At 43.5% G+C, this 12,125-nt stretch overlaps 1 protein-coding gene across 1 annotated transcript in view; it reads right to left on the bottom strand.

The window, feature by feature from the left end:
* The window catches only part of SLC17A6 (solute carrier family 17 member 6), a 36,963-nt gene that overhangs the window by 23,989 nt on the left and 849 nt on the right, over positions 1 to 12,125 (bottom strand). The window contains exons 2-3 of the mRNA XM_036258562.1: positions 9,658 to 9,910; positions 8,010 to 8,128 (exon numbers count right to left, since the gene is read on the bottom strand). Of these exons, the coding sequence (XP_036114455.1) occupies positions 8,010 to 8,128; positions 9,658 to 9,910 (372 nt within the window). The remainder of the gene's footprint in view (positions 1 to 8,009; positions 8,129 to 9,657; positions 9,911 to 12,125) is intronic.

The following is a 12,125-nucleotide window of genomic DNA, read 5'->3' as shown; positions in this document are numbered from 1 at the left end:
CTCTCACAAATAATCCTAACGCATCATAGGGCATTTTTATAAGATTTAACCTAAGTTACAGTATCATGTGTTTCTCCACCCCCTATGTTATTCAAAGTTCTTGGAGAATATAGTCTGGGTCTCTTATTCACTTCTTCAAAACCCATGATACTAGCAGAAGGCTTTGTATATGGCATGTTCTTATACTTTTGTATAAAGACCTCAAACAGAGGGCAATGATAACGCCCCTTCCTGGCGCATTTCTTCTTTTAAGCTGCTTTATCCTGGTATCTTGTTCAATCCATTGACCATTTATTTTTTTCTTGTGCTTTTAATGGGGACAAACTGCTGTTCTTGGTGTACTAACAATTCTAAGAAGCTGAGTGACTGAATAACTGTTGGATGGCAGCTATGGACTAGAATTTGGAGTACCTCTATGGATAAATCCTCACTTGAGATAGTCACTTAGTTCAAGTACATGGCCCAGTCTGGCCACATCCTTAAGTCTTCCAAACAACACTGGAATCTCCTGAAACCAACTGCCATTACAATGTCTGTTCATCACAGTGCCCTGGCCACCCTCTGAAACCACTGTCTCCGAAACACTGCTTTCAAAGTTAGATTAGGTCATAATGCTGGAGAGGCAATACATTCTCCTCTTAAAGAACCTCCTCATTCATCAATACTTAATGTGGTTGTGCATTTTGTATTATGCACAACAGTCACCATTTTGTTTGGCCTGATGTTACAAAAACAAGCAAACAAACATGAGCAGTGAATGTATTTTTGATATCTCAACAGACAGAAGAAAATAGCTTATTTACTAAGAAACACTGAATATTCTTGTGGCTTTTATGATTCCTAGCACATCATTTTAAATCAGACACACAGCAGTTCATACCCCACTTCTTCCTCTTACCAGCTAGTGATCTTTGGGAAAATAACTCTGTACTCTGTGTTCAGTTCTCTCATCAATAAAACAGGTATAAGAGTGTCTGCCTTATAGAGTGGCTAGGAAAGATAAAAAAAATAAAATAAGGGTCACTTGCTTATTAAGATAGCTTTTCAGAATGATACATCACTTGAAAGCTCCTGAAAATGTTTCCCTCATGATTCCCCCTTTAGAAAATGACACACTAAAGTGATTTCAATTTGCTTAGTTTCAAGTTAAACCCTAATTTTTACGTGTATTTTCTCTGCTTGTTCCACAAACACATACATACACCAGGGATTTTAAAGTGATTGATTATATGCAGGAAAACACAATCATTTCACAGTGAAAGACAAGAAAGAGAGGAAAGAAATGTGTGTATGTGTGTGTGTGTGTGTGTGTGTGTGTGTGTGTGTGTGTAGGTGTGGTATAGGAGGCTCTATATTACTAAACAAATTGCCAAAATTGAGAGGCATATAGTATCACTGACATGGAAATGTTTGGAAAAGCAAAGACTGCTGTTGAAAACTGCTCCACGCCTCGTCTGGTGATTGACCCTCAGCATGTTCCAAAGTGAGTTAGCTGTGAAATTTCCCCAGTCATATCCTTTTTCTATGAGCCATAGCCATAAACACCCCCATATATCAAACCCACCCCACCAGGATTTGCCCGGAAGAACTGACAGAAACACTGGTGACTCGTCACTTCTATGGATTATATCCATTTTCCCCGAATCAATCAATCAATCTCCATTTGGGCAGTGGCTTGTCACTTAAAAGGGAACTAGTGTTCCTCACCCCAGGTGTGGCACTAATCCTCTCGCAGGGATAGAGTGATTCGGGCTGTTTAATCTATTTAATCTAATCGAATCAGTGCTCAGGCACCTCCCTTTGTCACATCTGATGCCCCCACTCCCATATTAAATAAGGACTACGGGAGCACAAGCCAGCCCTCTGGGTCCCTTGGTACATCATTAAGTTGTAAAAATGACTTCATCACTCATGACAGAGAAATTACACAGCCCCAACAGGGGCATATGGCAGAGTGAAAATCATTCTACCAGCTGCCCACCTGACTCTCTCCTCCCTCAAAATTACGTCCCTCCCCTCCAGAGGCTGCCTCTTCACTGCGGTAGTAGGACGTGGCAGCCACAGGGGAAGCCAGAGCTAGCGAGGGGTGAGACCGGGAAGAATGGAGGCCAGAGAAGCTGAGAGAAGCTCATGTCAGTAAACCACGTGCAAGCCCTTAGGGACCCCTTCCCCTCTCGATCCATCTATTCATCTGGCGGAAAGGGGATTTTCTTTTGTCAGAAAAAAGAAGGCCTCTCCTGCATTGCCCTAGATACCTAACCTATAGGGCTCACAATAGGAAGCAGCTAGATGTTGGATAGGCAGCTAGATGAGTAAGATAGAAAGAGTCACCTCTGGCCCCAGAGCAGGAGAGTGGTCCCTTGCAGCAGGCTTTATGTTCATGGTCTGAATTATTTTCTCACACAAAAGGAATTTGCAAATGTTTCTCACTGGAAAGATTAAGGAACCCTAGCTTGCAATGAATGTTGCAGTAGATGCGTAAGTAGAGAGGGGAAAAAAGATAATAGATGATAGATAAATAAATAGATAAGCATATAGAGTGTATTTGTATGTGTGTTTGGTGATGAGACTTAAGATTTCTAATAAATACGTATTCCAATAAATATAACATGCCTTTATTGTTTTATTTCTATGAAGAAAAAAGGCAGAATAGCTCCAGTAAAAATTATTTCTTTCTGACCTTAACATATGTAGGCATTGTGTCTAAAATATCTTTGTCCCTCTCTCTTCGAAAATCATTCTCACTGGGGCATTTTTCCTAATTAGGTTAGCAGAATATTTACCTAAAGCACATCAAATTTCCTTTCTAGAAATGCAAGTGCACATTAGTAAACAGTTTTAAAACCCATCCATTTAAATCTGTTCATGGTTAAGTATACATTACTCTCTCTTTTATATTAGTAGTATAAATTGAATTGGATCTTTGGAAATCCCCAGGAAGAACCCTTCTTCTTTGAAGAAAAGTCCCCCCACCCCAACCAAGCCATGCTCAAACCTCTGCAATCTTCTAGGAGCGCAAATTGTCAAAGGGGCTGGGTAGGGAGGAAAAGTTCTAAATGCCATGTTTTTCTCTACAGATAATCACACTCCGTGTTTAAGTTATTATTAGGTTTGGATATTACTTTTTGCAGAGAGAAGAGCAGAATAACTCATGTTGTGGCCAAATAGTGGGAGTACACACACACACACACAGTGTCTTTCTTCTGCCACAAAAATCTAAGGATCCCTTGGGTCTACTAAAGGCTTCTGTCTCTAATTCATGGATTTCTATCCAGGATTTGGGGCATGATAGATTGTAGGCACTGATTCGAAGAGCAGACAGCTAAGCCTGCTGCTGACAGTGAACTTGGCCATGAAGCACATAGTATCAGGGAGATACATTAAATTTCAAAGTAGATGTGGCCCGTAGTCATGTGCTATGGGACACCTGAGTTGTAGTCTCAATCTCTTTGTGACCTTGGGCAAGTCACCACCTCCCTGATTCTCTGTTTCCTTTCCTGGTCTATAAAAGAAGGGAACTGATTAGATGAGCTTTGTCCAGTTCTAATGTATGTTCTTTCTGTTACAGGAAGTTCACTCTATCTGAAAGACACATGCAACCCTCAGTCTCTTTGAATAAAGAATTACTTTCCTTTAGTAAAACTCAAGTTCAAAACCCAAGAGATACCTGAAAAGACAAAATGTTGTGCTAGGAACTGAACCCTCTTTAAATAAAGGATGGGGCAGGGGAAAATAAACAATAACTTTCAACAGATGAGTCTGGCCTCCAGCTTAAGGATTTCTCCGGGTGTGTTCATAATGCCTGGCATGCAATGAAGTACCAACACTCTCAATACTGTCAGTTAAAAATATTTTTAAGACAGTTCTTTAAAAGCCTTCAAATGAGACATGACATTTCTGGCGAACAATAATATGAATAATGTGTATGAGAAAATTATTTTAAAGGTAGATATCTGATGTGAAAAGAAGCATTTTTATTCCAGTAAAATAATTCTTTGCATTACTGACACTTAAGGCAAATTTAAACACAAGTAGTGCCGAGTGTTCATAAGAGCTTTTTGCTTTCAATGTTATTTTTTTTCTGAATTTAAGGTTTTATTAATAATGAATGGTAACAGCAAACAATTATTGAGTGACAGGCACTTGTAATGATTTTACACATGTTCTCTTATTTAGCTGTCATGAGAACTATACCAGGTAGGTATTTCGGTTAGTCCTCTTTTACAGAATGATAAACTGAGGCTCAGAGAGGTTAAATAATGTTTAGTGTCGTTCAGTTTTTTAAACGGCACATTCAGCATCTGAACCTATACAGTTTGCTTCAAAACTTATATCTTAACCACATCCTACTTTTTTCTTTAAGCTGAAAACATTTTGCTGTGATGTTCATTTTATTTATTTAACAAGGATCTGTCATGGGCCAGGCACTCTAAGATGCTAGGAATGGAGCAGTGACAACCACATGCACAAAACTCCTTGTTTTGTCGTGAAGCTTACATTTTATTGGAGAAAGGCAGACATTAAACAAAGAGAAAAACAAATAAAATACTGGTCTGGCAGGTAGCATACATACTATGTAAAACACTAAAGCAGGGCTGGGAAATCAGGAGAACAGGAGCAGATTAGGAAATTTTTAAAAATAGGGCTTAAGTAATATTGTCACTTAGACTAAAGAGGCAAGAATCGTCTTTATGTATATAATCTCATCCATTACAAATGTAATGTTGGCCAAACTTCCTTTGGTAATTCTGACCTTCTCTGGTTATGCCCACTGCAAAATTCTGTTGTTTCTCACATTAAATATTTGCCCAGCAAGGTTCCTCCTCACTCTCTCAATGCAAGGTACAAAGAGTCCTTAGACATTTCACAGTTGTAAATATCTGGACCACTGTAAACTCCATGCCTTGTATTGCTTAAATGCAAAATTAATGGTCCCCAATACATTTTAATCACCATATTAAGTGTGTTCTCCTCTGAAAACATTACAGAACTTGTGAGGAGTCTTTCTTGGATTCCCCACCCTAAAGTTCTCCCTGGAGGTGACTAAATTCTCCTGCCCATGATGTGCAATAGCCCTTTAAGGAAAGACAAAGGAAAAAAAGATACAAGAGCCATCCTCTGAAACAGAGGTTTCTCTCCCCAGGACTCCCTCATTTCCTCCTCTGTGTGAGCAGGAAGCCAAGAATTTAGAATTTGACCAGAAAAAGAAGCAAGAACCAGTATTCTGCCAAAGGATGGGGCTGTTTCTGCTTCATTCATACAGTGGAGGAGGCTAATCACTGCTGGTTGTTTTCATTGAGAACTTTCCCCGTGGTGTAACCAGGAGCCCTTCCCTCCTGAGGAGTTGTCTCCATACAGCTCAGTTCCTGTATTCCAGTTCTGCCCGTGACTGTAATGGCACACACTTTCCATAGTGAGCTTCTTTTGAACCTACAGGGAAAGGACTCTGTCCCCAGTATCCCACCCAAGGGAAATTTTGTTCTATTATTAAATGACCTATAGGGAGAAACTTATTTGAATGAGCACCAATACTTGTAAGGTGGAAAACTGGCCTTGCTGTGTTGTTTTTACTGTTTTTGAAAGTGATTACAATAAAAAACACATCTTTCAAACCAATTCTAAAAATCTCTCAGATTCTGTGTAAAAAAAAAATTCTATGTAGCATGTATAGGACCAATTAGATATTCACCAATGTGTTAATAATAGGCGTCCCTGAGTGATTAAATTATTTATGATTTTATTATCCTTTCTTTTTTACATTTTTTATTTAGTATGTAATACTTATATAATTAGAAAATGGAATGTTACAATTTTTAAAACCTGTTTTCACAAGAGGCTTCAACTGTATTTGTAATGTTTCATCATATTTTTTAAATGTAGCAAAGAGGTCAGAATCCTAAGATAATAAAGAAGCTAGTCTATAATCTTCTATCTATTCATAATACTTTACAATGAATTTTAACTTAGTTTTCTCAGTCTTGTAGAACACAAAACATTGCATGTGAAAATATTAAGTTTCTCTCCCTTGAAAGCCCATTTAAAGGTAAGGTGTATATATACAGATCCAAATAAAAATTCAGAAATGTTTCCTTTGAGGAAAATGTACCAAATAAATTAGAATCTGAGTCAGCATCAGTCATTTGTTTGCTAAACATAACGCAGATGATAGCAATGAGATCACTTTTTACAAACAAACCAACAAAAATAGAAAAACCTGTTTACTGACTTCCCGGTTTAACAACCAGGAAAGTTGGGACATCCCCGGTGTTTTTCTCTTGGCAAGAGAATGTTAGCATGCTAACATTTGGCAAGCTGGCGGTTTTGACTCGGAAAAAACTTACAGGCACAGCAGTCATACAATATTTTCATTTCACAATATTGAGTTTCCTATATCATTTTTGGGTTTTGGTAAATTGTTGGATATTTATCCCCTGAAGTAAAAATATTTTATGTATGTATTTGGAGTATATTTCCAGGGAATTTTGTTTTGTTTTAGAAAATATTTTATAGGAGGGGGAAAAAAAGAGAAAGATTCAAGACACTATATATTACGGATATGGAAGCCAAAAATGTAAGAAGATCATTACAGGTAATATTTAAGGGAATGTTTTCTTAGATTTTTCTGCCTAATATCATTTTTTTCTATGATTTATCCCATTTATAAAATTTAGTTCTCTAGACAGTTAATGCCTTTCATTTTAAATAGATTCGTTTTTTTAAAAAGAATTATTTGTCTCATGTTGGGTCTAAGTGCTAACTATCCTAAATGTCGGGGTAAAAACAATATTCATAGGGCACTATTCTTTATGTATTGCACTCTCCTCTTGACATTTTGAAGGACTGTCCCAAAATACCTACCCTAGAATCATTAAGCCTAAAATAAATTTCCAAGAATGCCTTCCTGTGCCTTGGAAACGACTGGAAAACCTTGGGTAGGAAGACACCTCTGGGAATGAGATTGTAGGTGACAAAAGCCACTGGAAGTGGCCTGGGAAATTTCACTGAGAGATGACAGGGACCACTTTACAAAAGCAGACAATAGCTTGGACTAGAGAGATGCCCAGTTCTACATTATTTGTCACCTTTTGGGGAAAGGGAGAAGGGTTACGTCATAGGTACATGGTGAAAGAAGACCAAAAGTCTCTATCTGGGATCTCTATGCAGCAATGCTTGGAAGGGCGAGTGCATGTGTTCTTTATCAGCTTAACAGTTCAGATTCCAAGAGCACTTAGTTTTATTTATCATAATACAAACAGTGAAGTAAATGAAGCCTGCCTCTCGCCCTTGAATGGCTATGTTTTTTGCATCCCCACCCCACCAGCTCTTATGCCCCAAATTTCGGGGTGCCTCTGCAGGTGGCGCTGGGACACTCCTGAGGACTGACACTGAGACCTCGGCCTGCAGCCGCCACCACAGCACCGCAGGAGGCCGCAGGCCGCAGCTGAGCGCCATCTCCACCCCGCCCCTACTTGGCGGAGCTCATTAACAGGTGGAATCGCCCCCTGGGCGCCTGAAATCCCGCCTGCCTCCATAGAAACAAATCCTTCAGACGTAGAACACCATCTGGGCGGGCTCCCCCACCGGGCTTTCCATGAGCCCCGAGGGGAGGTCAGCGCTGCAGGGAGCCTCAGCACCCGGGACGCGACGGCGAGAGCACAGCACGTGACACCCCCACCCTTTGTGGGCCAGGCCTCGCAGTCCCAGCTTGGCCTGCTCCCCGCCAGGCCTCAACTCCTTGCAGGCCTTAAGGCACGTCGACTATTTTGCGAAGGGTCGATTCAGACTGGGCGAGAGGAAGCGACCTCCTGCACCCTCCCCAAGAGCCCAAATCCTATTGGACGCTTTATTTTCCAAGGAGGCACCAACAGTTGGGGGTGCCAGGGAATTAGGGGACCTGGCCCAGGAATTCCCAATCCCCGCAAGGCTGCCTTCCCTGCCCCCAGATTCCACTACCCTTCTGAGGGTACACGCCCCATCACCCTGAGCACAGGCCCCGCCGGGCGCTTTACCTGTTGGCCGCCAGCCGAGACGCAATGTAGCCGCCAGGAATCTGGGTGATGATGTAGCCCCAAAAGAAGGAACCGTGGATCATCCCCACGGTTTCCGGATCCCAGTTGAATTTGGCTTTCTATGAGAGTAGGAAATTTTTTTTTAAAAAAAATGAAAATTAACTTTAAAAAGGGTGGAGTGAGAGAAGATTCATTTTCAGTAGTTCTCCAGCCAAAGAGCCCTCGACCCCCGGGGACTCCTGCATCCCTGGTGGACGGGTGGCTCGATTTTCGTTTTCTAACAAAACAGAAACCATGCCTTCTTGCAGAGAGGGAATTTGGAAGCTTTCTTTTAACTGAACACCCGTGCTCATTTGAAACGGTATTGTGATTAATAGCAAAGCTGGGCTCCCTGGCTTTGCGCTCTGAACCCCATGTCCTCGGTGGATGAGGAATCCTCGGGGCTCCAGTTTGGGAAGTTCGCTCTCCCAAGGAAGAGAGTCCGTTAGCCGGCGGGGGTAGGGACACCTGGCTGGGTGCATTTAGCGTGTGCCCGCCAGTGCCGGCAGTAGTGGAATCGATTGGAGAACGGAATCCAATCCGGGAAATTCTGGGGAAGGAAATTTGGGAGTTTGGGAGGAGTTAGGAAGGAGGATGGTCCCAGCAAAACGGGGATGGGTGTGGGCCCGAATGAATTGGAATAGCCCTAGGAATTTGGGGAGTCACTGGGGAGGGAGGTGTTGCTCAGGGGTGGTCGTAAAAGCCTGGGAGGGTGTCCCTTAAGGTCCGGGCCTAACTCCGCCCTCGCCTGCCTGGGCCGCAGCTCCGAGTGAACCTCAACGTAAACTGGCACGAAATATCTGCATCGGATAGAGGAAAGAGCGCTTATTCCGCCTGAGGAACTGGGGCCTCCTTTTCTCCCTTTAAATGAAATTTTGAAACCAAGCACACTTTGCAGCACCGCCGGAATCCCCAGCACCGGTCAGCTCTCACCACTTCCCATACAAAGGGAGTGCTGAACTAACCCTCCCAACCCTCATCCCGCCTGGTTTATGGTCCCTCAGATCCCTAAACAGGATTTAGGGACCCCACTGGTTTCTGTGACCTTGACATTGGCCCTTCTCTTCCTAGGGCTGATCCAACATTGTAAGATTACGGGACTGGGTTCCAGAGACCCCCCAAGATAGGCTGCGTTGCAGGCCCTCTCCCTGCTGGCCAGGTTGGAGGCTCCTAAAGGTCCCTGGGAGGGAACTGCCAACGTGCACACAGTTGATTTGATTCGTTTTCCAGTTTTGTTTCATTTTCATTATTAAAAATGTTTGGCGGGGATTGAAGGAATTCGGCGTAAAATTATAAGAAAAATATTTGGATTTAGACTTAGCGGGCGTTACTAAGTCTCAACTTCTTGTGTGCAGTTACTCTTCTCAAAAACCTAGAGGGCTAAACACTATTTTCCACTTTGCCCGTGAAAAAAGGAAGGCCCAGAGGGCAGAAGCCACTTGCTTCAGGAGCAAAGAAGGGAAGGTGATGATGCTCCTAGAAGGGTCCATCCTAGAGGGGAGCTAAGAGCACCCAGGCTTCGCTCTTTCCGTGTGCGGGGCGGGGCGGGGGGACCGGGCTCAAACTGGCGAAGTGGCTTTGCGCAACCACAGGGCCGGCTGTTGCCCACCTCCTTGATGACCTTGCCCCCGCGGTGGATGGTGCTGTTGTTGACCATGTCCACGATGGCCACGCCCAGGTTGCAGCGGATGCCGAACGAGATGCAGAAGCCTAGGCCGCTCATGATGGCGATGATGTAGCGCCGTGGCAGGCCGAAGCACGTGCAGTCGCACAGCGGCGCCTTTTTCTCAGGCACTTCCAGCGGCTTCCCATCCTCCGTCAGCTCGATGGTCTCCCCGGCCTCCTGCTTCTTCTCCAGCACCCTGCGCGGCAGAGCGGGTGGGGGGCAGTTAGGCACCTGTTCCCAATTCCCAGGGCCGAGGGGAGGGGCGCTAACCCGCTCCCCCGCCCTCCAGGCTGAGGGTGCTCAGCTGACGCCGGCCCTCAGCACCTCCTGGGCCCTCCAGCCTCTGCCCGCGCCTTCCCCGCAGCAGCATCTCTTCACTCTAACACCTCTGGCCTCGGGCACCTGGTCCCCCTTCCCTCGGGATCCAGCCCCGACGCACTTCCATTCACATACACACGCCACTTGGGCCTAACTTTCTTGCGGGGTCTGCAGTTTGAGGGTTACCCCAAAGGCGCCTTCTGAGCAACTATGTCGACGCCTCCCAGCCGCAGTGCTTCACCCCGGCGGCGACAGGCTGTTTTATCCTGCTACCCAGCCGCCGACAGCCGCTCAGCGGCGGGTGGGACCACCGCGACCCCGCATCTGCCCTACCCAGGCGAGTGAAAGCTTTCCCAGACGAGGACGCCGGATCCCGCCCCTCGACTGAGCCCGGGCCTCCAGGGCCTTGGGCCTCTCCCGTCTAGCGCCCGCGCGGAGGTGGGGAACGCTCTCTCGGGGAGAGCCACGCTCTCTGCGACCCTTCCTCCAGCCCCAGGCTTCCATCCAATTCTACGTTTACTGTCCGGTTACACATCTTACTCCCCCTCCACCCTCATTACTCGAGTTTGAAACAAAGGCTTCCGCAACATATGGCCGACACCTAAGCTTCCTACTGCCAGAACATGAATAATTAATTATTCACAATCTTGCGTCATTACTATCTCGGTTACAAACACCGAAAAATGTCCTCGGCCCATTACCAAAGACTTGAAATGCCACTCCGAGGCATTCAAACGCGTCCCCAAATCGACTCTGGTAAGATGTTCCACACCCAGGTAGAAGGTCTCACATTTAGTTTTTGTTTTGTGTTTTTTAATTAGCATAGTGATTTCACAAAATTTCACCTGTCTGATTTCTTTCAGGCTTTTGTCCTTGGGGGAGGGGGTAGAGGAACGCGGAGCGATAGAGAGATTTTATTAAAAGGCGATAGTGTTCTAATCCACAATATAACCCTGAAATTTCCGTTTAAAAAAAGAAGACGAATGTGAATGGTAACAATACCGTGGACCCTGGAGATGAATACTTTCAATATTTAAACAAAGAACCTCTCTGTTTACAATTTGCAGATGCTTTCAATCTATCCCATAATTGATTTCTAGGTGTGCCCTTTTAAATGATATATCCAAACACAGTTGTTTTCATACACACGGATAAAGCAAATGAAATTCTAAGATCAAATCCAAGAATGTATAGCTTGGGAGACGGGTGTCAAGCAATTTGAGGCTACCAGGAAAAAAAAAGTCAGACTTCCAAATTCTACAGAATCACACCTGAGAATAGGTCACAAAAGATATTTGCGGCTCTTTTAATGCTTATTCCTAACGTCTAATCCCAATTGTTAAACATAGGGCAATATATACTGGGAGAGAAAAATTCAACTAATGAGATATTGTTATTATTATTTACATCGGCTTTATATACTCATAGTACAAAGTTGAACTCTGCACCTGAACTCCCACCTGATGGTAGTTGGGCTGGGAAAGAACAGCTCTTTCCAGGGCAGCTGCGGGAGGACTGCAGGGCCCTTGCGGTATCTACTGCCGCATAGGTACATGATGGAGCCTGCAGGAAGCCCACCAGAACCAAAGAGATCTGGACAATTGGGAGGCACATTGGTCATTTTCTTTACATTTCCTATACATTTCCAAAGGCTTCAATTTCCCCAAATGTGAAAAGTAGCACTCTCTTGGAATCGTTTATTCTTTTGTTTCTGCCCTCTCTTCTTGATTTTGCTCATATTATTAAGAAAAGGTGTATTCATACAATATCTTAAGAGGATTTAAAGTTGTGAAATTTACAGCATAATTAGTAAATGACTATAAAGAGGATTAAAAATTTAAAAATAATTTTCAGTACTTTAAAAGTCATTTTGCTGATTATTATTGTGGTTTTTCTTATAAGTACTGTGACCTTTCCCATGCAAGAAATAGACTTCTAGGAAAGGTCAAATAATAAAAAAAAATACATATATATTGTTTGGGGTTCAGAGAGGAAAACTGCTTCAGCTATCAATTATTGATATATTTTTATTCTTATTCCTTCTTTACAGAGGGATGATTCCACTGGGGAATTCAAGACTCAAGTGGTTTTGG

This window comes from Molossus molossus, unplaced genomic scaffold (genome assembly GCF_014108415.1).
Source record: "Molossus molossus isolate mMolMol1 unplaced genomic scaffold, mMolMol1.p scaffold_m16_p_13, whole genome shotgun sequence".
In the NCBI taxonomy this organism is placed as follows: domain Eukaryota; kingdom Metazoa; phylum Chordata; class Mammalia; order Chiroptera; family Molossidae; genus Molossus; species Molossus molossus.
This window is presented reverse-complemented; position numbering and strand designations above follow the sequence as displayed.